Source organism: Falco biarmicus, chromosome 1 (assembly GCF_023638135.1).
Source record: "Falco biarmicus isolate bFalBia1 chromosome 1, bFalBia1.pri, whole genome shotgun sequence".
NCBI lineage: Eukaryota > Metazoa > Chordata > Aves > Falconiformes > Falconidae > Falco > Falco biarmicus.
This window is the reverse complement of record NC_079288.1, coordinates 58,903,963-58,919,993: the sequence shown is the minus strand read 5'-3', so window position 1 is coordinate 58,919,993 and position 16,031 is coordinate 58,903,963. Positions and strand designations below refer to the sequence as shown.

Genomic DNA, 16,031 nt, shown 5'->3' with positions numbered 1-16,031 from the left:
CAATAGTGAACTCAAAGAAAATTAATTTCATTGAACTCCTTTTTTTTATTTATTTTATTTTTTTCTTAGTTCCTTATATTTGGCAGACTTTCCTTGCTGAGTTTTATCGGTATTTCTGTCTGAAGGACAGTTAATGTTTTGCCTTATTTTTTTAAAAAAAATTATTAAAATCCTGTTTGTACCATAAGTATTTTTGCTAAGGGGCAGGGTATCGTGGTGGGATACAAATGAGGAGTGCCTGTTACACGCTGGCATCATTGCTACAGCTCGTCCTGCCACGGGAAGAGCAGCTTGTGTTTCAACCAGCATTTTGTCAGGGCAGATGAATCCCATTGTCTTGCAGCCTTGATCCACGAGTGTGATTTTGGGGGGTGTCCTGCCATCATGCTGAGTGTCCCCTCCCTCCCCTGTGCCTCAGCAGGAAGCCTGATGAGAAGCGTGCATCTTGTCCTGCATGGGCATTGCCTTACAGCACCCATTTTGGGATCCTCTCGGGTATTTATAAGCACTTTGATTTCAGGCCACTGCCAACTGCTTATATGTCAAATTAGGCTTTTAAGGGTGTTTTTCAGTTGCGTACTACACAAATAACGAGATTTCAACCAGAGTTTGTAAAATTGCAAGGGAAAAAACCCACCATTCCTTGTGGCAATGGAGGGGTGGGGAGGCACAGCCTGTCCCCACCACTGCAACGCCACAGCCATGCAGGAGAGCAATGGAGAGGAAGACTGAACTCAGTGAAAGTTGTGATGTTCTTAAGGCTGGAGATGTGGCAAACATACACTTTAAACCTTTTTTTTTTTTTTTTTTAATTCTATCCTGTAACTGAAGGGTTTCTTCAGCGTTGCTGCTGGCTCTGCCATACTTTGGATACAGCCCTTGGTGCGCAGTGCCTGCCAGCCCGGTGTGGTGGCGGTCCTGCCCTTCAGCCTTTCCAGCCACTGCTTTTCTGGCCCCATCTCTGTATTTCCCAGATGCCTTTCCTCCTATTCCTGTCCCCCACTCATTTCCTCAACGCCCACATCCCTCCTCAGGCATCAGTGATTCAAGGATGCCAATTCTGGCAGAAAACCTGGTTGCCATCCACCAGGCCCAATGTCATGTCTGTCTATCTGTTCCTCTCCCTTCGGTAGTGCAAATATGTAAAAATTGCATTTCGGAAATGTTGGGGTTTTTAGATTTATTTTTTTTTAAATGCAGAAGCCCCACCTTGCTAACACTTATTTTATTTTTTTTCTTCTCTTGCAGTCAAACAAGGTGCCAGTGGTACAGCCTTCTCATGCGGTTCACCCCCTCACCCCCCTTATCACTTACAGCGATGAGCACTTTTCCCCAGGGTCGCACCCATCTCACATCCCCTCAGACGTCAACTCCAAGCAAGGTGAGCCCGTCCATCCCAGCATGGTGGGGATGCAGAGCAGTGCTGGTGCCCCCTGTGCTGCTGATAGAGCTTTATTTGTAATATTTTAGGTTTAGAGGGTGGGTTCCAGGCATGCATGCCTGCTTTCAGAGATGGTCATTCTGCCATGATGCTGGTATTTAACTTGGCTGTTTAAATCCTCATGCTCTTTCTAATGTGATAATTTGGGCGTGCTTTACTCGTCAAAATCTTTTAAAATTTCAGTAAGCAGCAGCCAGTCCTCGCCATCCCCTGTGGGGCCCAAGGCTTGTAGCACGCAGAAACAGCAATCATCCCTCACCTTCTCAAAACCAGGGGAAAAGTACTTCAGCAGTGGTGTTATTGAAACTTTTCCTTTCCCCCTTTTACTGAAAATTGTATTTTATGTCCTTGTATCCTGGCTGTCTGAATTCTTCCATATGTCAGTTGGCATAACAGAAGCATAGCCCATAAAATACAGTTTTGAGCCTGTGCAAGTTAAGGCTTTGCAAACATGACATTTTGTTTAACCTTCTCGTGCCGGCTGCCTTCTGCAGAATGCATAGTTTTAGATGTCTGAGTCATGGGGGTCAGTTTTCTCTGCACCCCTAGGACTCCTTCAAACAAAAGCAGCCCCCCAGATCCTCATCTGGGAACATCACACCAGCACCCTCCTGGTCAGTCTGCGGGCTGCCAGGGAAGAGGGAACAACCTGTGAGGTGCTGAGCCCAGCCTGTGCCGAGAGTACTTGACCAGTGCCCCAGCAAAGCTGGGGGTTTCCTGGGGAGGGTGTGCTTGGTTGCATTGAAATGCAGGAGCTGGGGGGGATGTGATGGTGGTTGGGGTGGTGCAAGGGGAGGACTGACCCTGGCCGGCACAGGTCTGAGCCTGGGTTTGTGTAAGTGCCTGAGAAGGAGAAGCCTGCATGGGAGAGCTGGTGACGACGAGGGAAGCAGAGGGAGCAGAGGGTGTACAAAGGCGTTCACTGTAGTCAGGACATCTGTGTGTGGTCGTGAAGTCTGTCTGTGCTGGGGCTGGTCCTGGAGGGTGCCTTTCCCTGCTGTTTTCTGCCCTCGCATGTCCCACCATGTGGTGTGACACCTAATTGACAAGATCGTGAAACTCTGCTTTACCTGGGCACACATCCATGGGCACAGTTGTCCCATTTATCTGGAGAGGTGTCTAGCCACCATCGTTCAGGGAGAGAGACCTTTCTTAGTTCTGACTTGCCCTGAATGCCTAGATTTTTTTTTTGGCCTTGCTACACAGATAATAACATGGGCTACATCCAGAAAATTCCATGGCCCTGTGGCTCTGTGTGGTTTTTTGCTCTTTGCTGATTAGTTGGTTGTTGTTTTTTTTTAGGGAGGGGGAATACAAAAAGCACTCTGCCTGGAAAGCCTGGCCTGTAAATACAGGTATAATATCTTTTTCAGAGTTGGAAGAAGCAAATGGAGACCTCCTGTCCTCATTTGTCTTCCTCCTTTGCATCAGTGCCCAGGAGAAGGATATTCACATTCATTCCTTGAAATCCCAGTGGTGCCACCAGTTAGAGAATGGGGTTTCCACTTCTTGTGCAAGCTGGCTGCAACGGCTGGGGCACACCCTGCTGCTGCAGTTCATGACCTTAAGTGAAAACCTCTTGCCGCATGATAGGTTTGCCCTCCTGCACTCCTTCTTTGCCTTTACCCCTAGGTTATTTTTGTATTCCTGTCCTGCAGACCCAAACCAAACATCTAGTTTGTTGTTTCTGCTGCCCATTGTCCCTTCTGCCTTTTCTCGCCCCCTCTCCTGTCCAGCCCCAGTGCATCCCACCACTCACATCGCCATCTCCAAGCACTAGCCTGGCCAGGGGCTCTGCCAGGGGGCAACCAGGGGCATCTCTGGTGCAGAGCTCATGTCCCCCCCGTGTTCCTGAAAGGGCTCTCGATCTCTTTGCTTAGTGTCTGGTGAAGATGGGGATGGATAATACAGACTTCTGGTTTTGGCTGTGACAGTCTCCTTTATGTGTGTGGTCTTTCTATACTCCCTGTTTCGGTGCCGCTGGCATGTGGGAGCAGCCCCAGTGAAGTGGCCCATGCAGTTGCTGTGAAGAGAGGATTTATTTTTTTTTTCCATCAAGTCCTCTGCCAAACGCCTCCAACCATTGTTTCTGTCCTTGCCTCCCACCGTGGATTTGGAACAAGGCACTGCCCTGGCACCCCAGCCCTGATGCCAGGGCCAAGGTGCCCTCCTCCCACCAAAATCCCCCGACAGGGGTGTCCACAGCAGCTTGCCTGCAGTGCTACGTCTTGCACCCCAGGCACTTTGGGAAGGAGACACAATCACCACCTTGATAAAGTCAGTCACTTCCTCTCCTTTGTTTTTTTTTCTTCTCTTTCTTTCTTTCCTTCCCTTAACCCTCTCAGGAGCAAGAACTTGCTTTGGAGAGCACTGGCTGTATGGTAGCTGTGCGTGTTCCTGCTGGGCATTAGGTGTCTAGTAGCCCCCCATCAGGGTCCAGAAGCTTTGGACTAGTGATAACCACTGTGCATTAGTGCAGGGACAGCAGCGTTGTCTCTGTTGGTCAGAAATGCGGATTTTGTGGAAGGAGTGGCCCGGTTCCTTGTGCAGAACTTGGTCTGGCAGGGGCAAGGTCGTGCTGTCACTCCCAGGAGCATCAACCATCACCAGAGATGAGAGAGATGAGATGCTGGGCTTGTTTTTCACCTTTGGTTGGTTGTTGTTTTGTTTTGGTTTTTTTTCCAGCTGCTCTGGAAGAGCATTCCCTCTCACATTAAAACCCTGGGGTATATAAAGTGTTCCCTCTCTTGTCAGCCACCAGCTGTTTTACACCTTTGAAAAGACAACTAGCCAGAAATTTGATCCTCACTCAGATTGCGGTCCCAAGTCTGAGAATTTAGCTTTTTTGAGACAGTAACACCACCAGTATTGTTGTCTATCTTTTCCTGTACATAGTCCTGAAAGATGTTCTTCAAATCTTGTAATTAAATTCAGTAGATTAAAATACAAACTGGGGGGGCAGGGGGGATAAATCACTGGCATCAATCTATAAACCACGTCTCAAGGTAGCGCACACATTCAGTCTTGGACCTTTGGAGCGTCACCACATAAATATTTAATACCCCTTTAAAGGAGCTGATTTAACATGTGAAGTAGACTTAACAATTCCTTCTGCTTCAGCCCCCTCTTCCCCAAACACATTTAAATAAACCGATGTCTTTGTGGCCTCTGCAACCATAATTCCATGTCTCCTGGGGGCACAAGGTTTAGGTGAAGAATGGAGACCACAGACCCTTTTGGGACGAGGATTAGCTTTAATCTTGAGGTGATTCTTGCAGTTGTAGGACTCTGTGTTCTGGGGAATGTGAGCTGATGGATCATTCCTGATGGGGCTCTTATTTTTCCATGAAATACTACCAATGCAAAACAGATTGACCTTGGAGCCCACAGGAGTCAACTTGATGAAGAGCTTAGTTGGAGCTGGAGTGACAATTGGAAGCCAAATGAATCATATCAAGTGTGACCAATACAGGCCTGAAAATTATTCTTAATTAACCACTGATCCTCTGTGGTAGCAAGTTTCCAAAATCTGTGAATCCATAAGGGAGCCCATGAAAATGTACGAGTAGCAATTTACCTAATCTAATAGCTCTACTGTAGTGCCTCTTTGACAACGCCTTATTTTCCTCTTGTTTCATGCAGTGTTAGAAGAGGTCCTTAGGATTTGATCGGGTTTGGTGAAACCATTGAGAGGACAGTATTGCCTAACGCGCTTTACAGAAGATCTAAACTTGCAGGGGTCCTTACCTGTACAGTTATGTGCTCCTTCCACTTTGTTTTTTCCAGTATTTCCCTTTGAATTGCAATATCATGTGCAATTTATCATTTATAAAGGTGGCATGGGTAGCCTTTTGCTTTTAATGCTAACCAAGAAGGTGGTTATTTCTTATCCAGAACACTAATTCCATTGTAGCATTGGCTGTGTTAGCTGTGAACTGTAGCTCACGTGTAGTATTTTGAGGGGGAAAGTCATTCATTCTTCTGTGCTCTTTAACAGGCATGTCCAGGCATCCTCCAGCTCCTGATCTCCCTACCTTCTATCCCTTGTCTCCAGGGGGGGTTGGACAGATAACACCACCTCTTGGCTGGTAAGATCTTTTAGCTTCTTTTCAGACAAAGGTGCATGTTCACGCCATTCACTGTTGTTGAATCAATTGCAGCATTTACAAAGTAAGAATGTCGCTGCAGTAAGAAATTACTATGTTATTTTAGCTGAAAAGATCAAAAAATGGCGATCTTGGAAATGAATTGAATCTGGTTTTTGAACACTTACAGAAATTGAAGTGTGCAGATTTCACTTTGAAGTCTATATATTTCTTATGGCTCAGATTTGTGGCTCTTGGCATTCGGAAAGATAGCAGAAAACAGTTCTCAAGGAATTAAATGTAAATTTTTAATAAACAAGATTGCAATTACTAAGGGGAGGGGAGGTAAGAAGGAACTTTGAAGTGTGTGTGTGGGGAGAAATCTTGAAACTGCACCCAAATGGAGAACAAACTTTCGTAGTCTGCTGCTTTTTAGCTTCTGTATGGAGAGAAGCCTCTGCCATTGGGAGATTTCACTGCTCTAGCTAATACTGGCACTCTCAGGATCTCTCTCCGCCACTCAGAGTGTCATTTTCCTCTTGGAGGAAACACGTGGTATTTTCAGAGTAATCAATTCAGCAGGATGCTTCATATCTGCTTGGGGTAGATAGGTACTTGCCCTCAGCTCTGTCGGAGAAAGAAATAAGAAAACTCAGCAACAATTTCAGTACTTTACAGTTTGTATCTTGACTAGTCTGTGCCCATGCAATAAGCGATGCAGATTTTTTGGGGTTTTGGTTTTTTTTTTTTAATGTGTCGATGGGAGGGAGACATGATCCAGATGACAGCAGGCAGAGAAAGTAGAGAGCAGAAGATTGTGAAACGCTGTATTGCTGGCAAGTCTTTCAGGAAGTGTCACATACCTTTTTGGAACAAATGATTATCAGATACCAAGCTAAAATATGGAAGTATCTGACTCTCTATTTTTATATTATTACCCCCTGCCCCCATTTATTGCATTTATTGGGCTGACTTCACCACCACCAGGCAGTTCCTGGCATGCATTTTCCAGATGTGGTTAATCATTTCTTCTGAATGGTTTCTAGATGCAGAGGCTGGGGGGGAAGGAAGAGCAAAAAAAAAGAAAGGGAGAGACTAGATCTGGTCTTAAAAGGCTTGGGGATGTGTTCAGTGGCACTCACCAACAGTGGGACATGCCCAGCCATCCCTTATGCTATCATCCAGCTGCCTTCTGTGCAGTAGCGCTGCTGAGACTTCCTCCACCTCCCCGCCCCAAGCACTGCTGATTTCCAGTAACATACACCAGGTGTGAAACCTCTATCCTGAACCTTACGAACACCAATATCCCTTTTTTCACCCCTCTGAAAGCTGATCTGTCAGTCAGTCAGTCAGTGAATAGGCTTGATGCATGTGGTGGTCTTTCTGGGCTGGTTCAGGTATTGGGGCAGAACCGGTATTTGTTTGCGTTACCGTAGCGTGCTACTTCAGGGTGTTCATCATAGTTGCAACCTGAACCATTGGTAACTGAAAGTAACCAAAATGTAATCATGATGATTAAAAACTAGAGTTCAAATGACAGGCTGCTAACAAAATACTCTGTATCTATGGGAGTATAAAGGAGGTAAGAATTTCACCCAAGCTTCTTTTACTGGATTGCAAAGTTTGATCTTTAAGTATAGTTAAGATGGCCTTGTGTTTCTGTGGGCTTTTAGGTGGCTGTGGTTCGGGGTTTTTTTATCAAATAAACTTCTACTTTTTTAGAAAAGCTGGCCACTTGTATCTCACTATAGAAGATGCAAATGGAAAGAGTCCGTCCTAAGCTTTCAAAGATTTAATAAAACCGTTCAAAAGGTTTTCTAGCTTAATAATTCACAATCTGGTTTTGTGCTGATCTACGATAGAACTATTTGGAATAAGATGCCTCTTTCCTAAGAGCTGGTTAACCAAATCTGATACCAGTGCTTTTGAAACTAGGTGAGAGTGGGACAGAGATGGAGGAGTGTGCGTGTGTGTGTGTGTGTGCGCACGTGCGTGCACATGTGCTCTGGGGGAGGAAGGCTGTTTGTTTTGGCTTTTCTCCTGGGTGTAGAGCCAGATTGGGAATCTTTAATAGCAAGGGAGAAAGGCCAAAGTGTTCAAGTATTTGTTAGTTTTTAATACAGCAGAACTCTTGAAAGTTTTACCTGTTACTATTTATTTGTGACTAGTACTGAGTTCCCATCAAGTGCTTGTAACTCTAGAGTAACTATTGAATACCGTATCATATGATTGATGGGTTCCTTTCTTCTGTGACCTCAGGCAAGGTCAGCCTGTATATCCCATCTCGAGTGGATTCAGGCAGCCCTATCCATCCTCACTCTCAGTCGACCCTTCCATGTCCAGGTAGGTGTAGGAGGTGAATGACTGACTGGGGAGTAACTGTTGGCATTAGAGGGCAAGTTGGTCTTCTGCTTGCATCTTGGTCTGCCTTTGCTTGCTTTTCAGTCAGCTAAAACCTTATGCATACATTTTTATTTAACTTATTTGTGTATATACAGTTTGCCTGGATCCCACACTGGTCTCATTCAGCATTTTCTTGGCAGTCTCTGGAGTATTGCAATTAGGAGCACTGGTGAATTGTCAACAATTAATTGAGCTGTTTCATCTGAAATGAGTCATTAGTTCATTTCTAGATGCAACGTATAGTGTGCATCCTTGGGTTTTGCTCATGCAAGTATGCAACCAGGTGGATTGTCACTGTAGTCTGTGTTCTCTAGTCCTAATTTCAAAGTCTTAGTAATTAGTCTTGAATCATTTAGGTATCGCTCTGTGTGGAAACTTGCTCGCAAGTAGGTATTTTATAGCCCAGAGCCACTAATGGCAGGGGATGCCAGCACAGTGTATTTGTACTGGTGTGTGAATCAGGCACTGTGTCTTTATGTCTAAGTGCAAGCAAGCAATGCTAATTGAGACCTGGCCATGACACACTCCAGACCTCCTCTCCTCTGCTTTTGCACTCTAAAGACAGCTTCTGCATCCTGTGCTTTGTGTACACAAGGTTGCAATATACCATTCTTGGTTGGTGTTTTGTGTGACCTGTAGAAGACACATCCTCTTGCACGGGGATTTAAGACAGGCCACTTGATAAGTGGTGGGTCCTCTGGCTTCTATTTGTGTGGACTCCTTTGGATTATCACTGTCCCTTCACTTCTTTACAGGGGAATGATAAGCATGTGCCTGTCAGGGTGACTGGGAAGAAAACCCATTCTTTCTCCGTAACAAAATTACTTGATTTCGTTACAGGGCTTCATGTTTGCTTTATTTTGATGGCATGAAGGAGAAGGGCAAGGGGGCTAGGGAATGGAGAAAGGGGAGGCTGGATGCCGTTCCTTAACCAGCACTCATTCAGCAACCCTTTGGGGCGTGAGCTTGCTTTTCGTGTTAATGGTACTTCCTGCCAGTTCAAAATAAAACATGCAGGTTTTCTGCTCTGCTTGAGCTTGCAATGCTCAGCACCTTCAAGATCTGTTTCAGCTATCCTTGGGGATGACCTGGGTTCATAGGGTTGGATGATTGAGTTAGTGGTACTTCGGTTTTCTTCTCCATTTTCCTTCTTGTACGAATGAAAGGAAGCTTTATTTGGAAGTCGCTCTCTCCACCCCCCCACCCCCACCCCTTCTTCCAGGATGCAGGATTTTTAAAATGTATTTTTATTTTAAGCATTTGAGGGAACGATAGTGAGTTCAGGTGAAGTGACGTTAAAATCTTTTAGCTTAAGTACCTTGAAAAGTAAGAGATTCCCTAGAGAGCCATCAGGGACTTCTTGAAAATACTCTTCTTCTTTTATTTTATTTGTTTCTGCATGGCAGTTCCCTCCTTTGCATTCGCTGGTGGTGGATAGTTTAAGAATGTTTCTATCTTGGTGTGAAAATACAGTTTTTGGTTAAGAAATGTGTATTTTTATTGCTAGTCAGTGCAATAGTACAACCATTAAACGTTTCTTGTTTGCATTGCTAAAACTGTTTGCCTGAAAGGTAATAAAAGAACTTCTTTACAACCAAAATGTTGACTGATTTTTTTGTGTGTTTGTTTTTCTTGAATAAATGGGCTACAATGCACAAATCTTAGCCAAATGGTTTTCATGCACTCTTAAAGAATTGTCTTCCATTGCAAGCTCTGTAGCATTTACATTCTTGTAGTGTTGACATTCCTGGGGCATCCCACTGCTGTCATATGTGTTTGATGCCTGTCTGCAATAGGGTTACAGACCTTCCTTTGTTTTCTCTTTTAGGTTTTCACATCACATGATTCCTGGTCCTCCAGGCCCTCACACAACTGGAATCCCTCACCCAGCTATTGTAACACCTCAAGTAAAACAAGAACATCCGCACAACGACAGTGAGCTAATGCATGTGTGAGTCTGCCTTTCTGCGCTAGCCCTTATTTTATAAAAGTTTGAGAACTAACTCTATCTGAAGAAGAGTCGAAGATGTTAAAATAAAAAAAGGTGCCTTTCATGAACTCTCTTGAATTTTAACTCTTCTCCTATAACTGAAATGGGAGATGTGGGGCACTATTTGGGAAGAATAATGAGACGTGAAGCCATTTTTCATTCCAGTCCAGCACTTGTTAGCTATCAGCAACAGTCATTTTGATTCAGACATAATCATGGACCTGTCTACCTGTGAATGTTGCTTGAGTGTGAACTCACAACCTTCTGCTGGAAAAGATCTTAACTGCAAAATTTACTAGTAAAAAGCAGCCTTTTGCCATACTAAGCAATAAGGCTTAAGAAAGAAGCGGATGAGGAGCTATCCTCCTGTCTGTAGCAGTGGTCTTTTAGGGTACTATGGGTAGCCTTTCAAAAAGAATTGAGAGAAGTGATCAGTTTGGTGTAGATTCACAGATCAAATGTTATTTGCTAGAGACTGTCAACCTGACATCCTCCCTGAGTGTTAAATTAAGTCAGTTCTCTGAAAAGATATGAAAGTGAATGGGACATGACCGCTGAAATTCTCATTCTTACTACTTAAGTGTTACTGTAACCACAGGTTGGTAATTTTCCATTGGTTTTTTTTTAGGCTGAAGGTAAATGGATGCTTTTTTTTTCCCCCTCCTTTCCCTTTCCCCCACCACGTTTTAGGAAGCCTCAGCACGAACAGAGAAAAGAACAAGAGCCAAAAAGACCTCATATTAAGAAACCTCTGAATGCTTTCATGTTGTACATGAAAGAAATGAGAGCGAACGTTGTAGCAGAGTGTACTCTGAAAGAAAGCGCAGCTATCAACCAGATTCTTGGCAGAAGGGTATGTACAGGAGGGTGTGTGTGTACTCACGTGTGCTGCTAATTTGTGTTTCCTTTGAGTTGGGTGTGATGGCTGACTTTCTGCTTGAGGTGCTAACTAATGTGCAGCTATCAAATTAGCTATATAAGATAAAGCACGCAACTAAAAGCAGTATCTTCATTTTCCTTTTTCAGCATTAGCAACATCATCAAATTCGTGTCTGTTCCACTTGTGGTGTCAGCACCTCAGGCATGAAATATCCTCATTCACACATGGAAGTGCATTCAAATCACCTTCTGGGTCCTTCCATACACTGCCATCCATCAGAGCAGGAGGGAATCATTCAAAGATGAACACTGGACACCAGTAGAGGTGGAACTCAAAAGTGAATGTAATGTGGTCCAGTTGTAGAGTCATGTAGGCTGAGAGGCATCTGTGCAAGGTCATCTAGTCCAGCAGCTGCTCAAAGCAGGCCCAGTAACATCAGGTTGTTCAGGGGGTTGTTCAGTCAAGTTTTGAATGTCTCGGAAGTCACCAGCCAAGTACTGATGGTCCCCGAGCCTTGCTGAGGCCATTTCCTTCTGCAGCACTGTAGGCATATTTTGCTCTTTCCGTGCTCTGAAACAAAAAGAGATGCACACCAACCCAGAATGACAAACTTCATGTTCATGGTCAGTGTTGTTCTTCCAAGGGAAGGCAGCAGAGGTAGATGCTCATTTTGCCCTTGACTGTCCCAGAAATGAGAACAGGGGCAACTTTTGTATCAGTCAGAGTTTGAGTAGGGAGTATTCGAATCCCCCTTCTTGACCACTGACTAAGGCAGTATTGAGAGATACTGCAACTCTCTGGAAATCCTGTGCTTTTAAGTGGGAAATCAGTACATGACCGTAACTGCTCCTTCTCTGTTACAATCTGAAGACCCTCACCCCACCCAACCCTCTCAAACAGAGCATACATCTGTTGGTACTTGTCCTGGTTCCTGGTTCCTGCAGCCTTCTGCCTTGTCTCTGATGTTCTTGTTACCTTCTCTCTAAGGACATCTCAGTGCTTGCCTTTTCCATTCTTTCATCCAGGTCTCTAGGATCGTTTTTTCATTCTCACTCCCTCAGTAATCGATCTCAGTTGCTTAGTATGTCACCCCTGTTTTCTTGGCTTGAATGAGGGCAGTGGCTTGCTTATCTCTGTTTTGGTAATGAATCAAGCCTCAGTGCCTCTTACCTGCTTTTTCCACATCTTGGAGTCTTCCTTTCAAGTTACTGTTCTCTGTGAAAGTACCTCAAATTTCATTTTTACTGTGGTACAAACCATGTCTAAGTTATCCAGTATAATTGCTTGGAGATTAATTATTGTCAAATGTTTTGTCTTCAGTCCTCCTGGTCACTGTTTACTATACCCTGTGCCACTCTGTAACAAGAACTACCTCTGTTTTCAAGAGCTAACGCTTCGCACGCTGCTGGGCTCTGTGATGCCACTGCATAACGTTCACTGCCTTCCAGTTTTGGAATGCACGTGTGGAGTCTGAAAATTGCAAATAGGCTGAACTGCTGTGTTCTCAGTAACACATCGAACTTGCCAAGTCCAGACAGACAAGTGCTTTAGTTCACGTCTTCTGACATGTAACAAACCGACATATTAAATCAAACAAACGTGATCTGATCTGAAATCCTAGTTCTGTAAATTATTCTTGCATGAGTCTCTTAATGATTTCATGTGGCTTTTTTTTTAATAAGTTCTCCCCCCCATGCATATTGGCAGAGTCAAACAAGAAGATGCATCTAATGCTGCAGCAGTGGAATCTGATTCAAAACAAAAGGCATGTACTCTTCTTGGTTCAGGTCTACGATAGGTGTTTCAACAAGACCAAAATGATTAGATACTGATGTAGCTGGTGCCTTTTCAAATGTGCAGATGTGAAGGGGTTTTTTTTGTTTCAGGTTGTGTTGTTGTTAACTACGTAAAAGCAGTAAGTTTATCCCTACTTGACTACACAGGTCAACTCATGTAATTTGGAAGACTACAGTTCTGTGGTTTCTGTCTCTTAGAAACTTTTTGCTGTTGCCATTTTCTTCTGTTGTAACAAAAAGAAATCAGAAAGCAGGTACCTTGAAGCTCAGTACTTAAGAAGTTGATCTTGGAACAGGAGCCTGCTGACACCCAGAAAGCCCTCTGCATCGGCATTGAAACCTGTGTGTAGATGCTGCTTAAAACCAAGGCAGCAAACCTTTCTGTGGTGGGGAGCTTGCTGCCCTTCAAAAGCAGCACAAAACCTTTCTGTTTTGTCAGGAGCTAAACGGTGGGGTTTTTTGTTGGATTGGGGATTTTGTGTTGGCTTTTTTTTTTTAAGTAGTGTGAGGAGAGCATGGTTCTGTGAGCAGGTTATTTGGTGAGCCCTGTTTCCATAAATGATTTTTGTCTTGCTCAAGGCACTTGGCAGTTGCAGAGCTGACGAATGCCTGAAAGTTGGTTAAAAAACACGGGTGCTTGTAATTGCTAATGAATTTCATTTTTGCAGTGGGGAAGGACTGAATCAAAGTCACAAGAACACTTGCTCATGTCATTTGTTGCCTAGGTATGAGTTATGTCCTAGTCTAATGCTATGTTTATTTTGTTTGCAGTGGCATGCTCTCTCCCGTGAAGAACAAGCAAAATATTATGAACTAGCTCGTAAAGAAAGGCAGCTACACATGCAGCTTTATCCAGGCTGGTCTGCAAGAGACAACTATGTAAGTCACTCACTTGAAGGCTTTTTTTAACAACTAACTTCCTTTACCTAACTTCTTTTTATTTTCTTCTTTTTAATTTGTGGAAAGTTTTGGATGGAGGGACAAACATAAAACATTAGCCTTATTTGTTTGTACTTCACTCATCCAGAAAACTTGAGATGTTCTTGTTGTAGTTGACATGCTGCTTATGGAAGTCACAGTTTTTCAGAGGAAAAGATGAAAACTGAGTTTTTTTCTAAGGCAATGACCCGTACTGTCTGAAAGCATATGTTTTACTGTACAGCTGTGATTTTTCCATAATCTTCTATTGGATCACTTGCTATCCAGAAATCTTCTTTAGACCTGAGCAAAAAAGGGATGTCTCTCTTGAAAGAGAACTGAAAGCCCAGGGGTCTTAATGCAGACTGAACTTTAGCTGAAAGTAATACAGAATGGTCCATCTCTGAAATAAGGCCTGCAAAATTTGTATAAGTAAACTTCCTGACAGATTCTGCTTTTATACCATTCAGTGAAGCTACTAAATTTTCTTAAAATTACTCTTACTTTATAATTAAATATCAAACAAGTGTTAATAGCACATTGTAAGCACAATGGCATAATTGTGCAGTGCAAGCTGTGCGATGAGGTGTCAGTTTAGTCCTATGTTATGTTATGAAACTAACAAGCAGCATCCTGAAAGACTGATCCTAGTCTGAGATCTGGGGTCCCTTCTGTCCCCCCGTCAGCTGTGGCATTATTTACTGTGATAGGAGGTGTACATGCTATATCTGGCTCAGTTTTTCATCTGCATTAGGTGGACAGTCGTATTTTTCTACTTTGGTAATGTCTTGTGGACATCAGAGATTGAGGTACCTAAATACAGTGTTAACAGAAACTGTAGAAACTGGCACAGAAGGTATTGACACAGAAACTATGTGATTGTCTTTTGAAGCAAATGCCTTGGTCTCGCTGACAGCCATGCCCGGTTTTGTAAGCACAGACGCTACTGTAAGCCCTAGCAGCTTGTTTCTGCCTGTCTTACAGTCATCTTTTCTCGTAGATGAGTTGTCATGACCTTACGCAGATAGGGTTTATTTCCAGTAACCGGACCGTGTCAACAGAGCTGTCTTGAAATATACCTGGAAGCAAATAGGGCCTTAGTGATACGCTCCTGAAAATGATGGGATTTCGATTGTCTTGAACTTACTTGCTGGAAAATCAAACCACTTTGGAGCCTTGTCAGTTCATGCTTACTGGACGTCAGCCTTCAGGATTGTCCTGCGATGATTGCTCATGTTGACTTTGGGCACTTGACATGTTTTGCCCACAGCCTACTGCCATACAGCACATGCAGTGGACCTGCAGATTCTTAAAAGCCTTGATAGACATCGGGAGTGTGTAAGGTGGCATGTATGATTTCTTTCTTCGGTGTGCTTCCAACCTACATCCTGTATGGAAGTATAGCTGCAATGTACTCCAGTCCTGTATGTTACAAGGGAGAACTCTGGTAGCTTCCTCTCGCAGTCCTTCTCCCTGCCTTGCCAGGAGTGCACACGTTTGTTGCAGTGGAGGTGAGAAGGTGATCATAGTAGATGTATCAGTGAAACCTTTTCAGGTATATATAACCCTTTTTTTTTTTTTTTTTTTTTTCTTTCTTTTTTCTCTTCATTTTTTTTAACTTGGATACAATTTCATTTTTTGACTGCTTATTTAGCACAGATATTACTTCAGTATTTTGAGAGTTGGAAGTGACTTCCATTTCATGTGGCTGAATTTCATAAAACAGTACAATTAAAAATATGTACTACTTGGTTTTGATTCTTCTATTTTAGTTTGCCTGGTTATGCAGGATTTCAGAAATGTCAAGAAAATGTTAAGCATTGCTATGCAACTATTGACAATATCTGTGTGCTTTTTTATTAATGACATCCAAAGCAGTTCTGCAAAGTTGTGTGATAGTCATGAGAAGCACAGTGTCTTCATAATGTGGTGGTGTCTGTGTGTGCTGGAGTTGTCAGAAACTGCTTCATTTGGCAATGCTGACAATTAGTTTCCAGCCCAGCCTTTTCCTTCTGCTCCTCTGCTTCCGGTATCTCATAGATGGATCTCAGATCAGCTTTCAGAATGTTTTAGCACTTGAAGTCAGCCTGCCATAGAGAATAAACCATAGTTTTCCTCCTGTGATTTTTGCATGTTAACATCTGCGCTAATGCACTTTCCTCTGTAAAGAAGTATTGCCTCGGTGCCTAAAGCATATCACTGCGAGTTTCCAAGAGCCCTTGAAATCTGCTTTCCAACTTCTAGCCTTGGTCCCATCTTCGGGAGCTCGCTCACAAGGCATTGCCCAGCCCTGCTGTCAGCCTGAGTTGGGCAGACCCAGACTGTCAGCGGGCTGGAGACAAATTCATCTGCTGTAGCTTCAGTGTAGCCTGTATTTGGAGCCCTTGCTTGCTGTCCATCCGTGAGCACTGCGGTGGTTTGAGGTGGTTCCTCGCATCACTTGCTTTCCGTCCTGTCACCTTCAGAGCTAGCTTATGGCACGATGTGCCCCTCCACCTCAGCCCTTCCAGTCTGTGGC

At 43.8% G+C, this 16,031-nt stretch overlaps 1 protein-coding gene across 6 annotated transcripts in view; it reads left to right on the top strand.

The window, feature by feature from the left end:
• LEF1 (lymphoid enhancer binding factor 1) overlaps positions 1-16,031 on the top strand; it is a 71,404-nt gene that overhangs the window by 40,756 nt on the left and 14,617 nt on the right. For 4 of the 6 annotated variants that reach the window (XM_056335477.1, XM_056335488.1, XM_056335469.1 and 1 more), the window contains 6 exons: positions 1,249-1,381; positions 5,439-5,529; positions 7,786-7,869; positions 9,758-9,880; positions 10,610-10,772; positions 13,367-13,474. In XM_056335477.1, the coding sequence (XP_056191452.1) occupies positions 1,249-1,381; positions 5,439-5,529; positions 7,786-7,869; positions 9,758-9,880; positions 10,610-10,772; positions 13,367-13,474 (702 nt within the window). The remainder of the gene's footprint in view (positions 1-1,248; positions 1,382-5,438; positions 5,530-7,785; positions 7,870-9,757; positions 9,881-10,609; positions 10,773-13,366; positions 13,475-16,031) is intronic. The other 2 variants (XM_056335509.1, XM_056335516.1) reach the window with 1 other exon arrangement.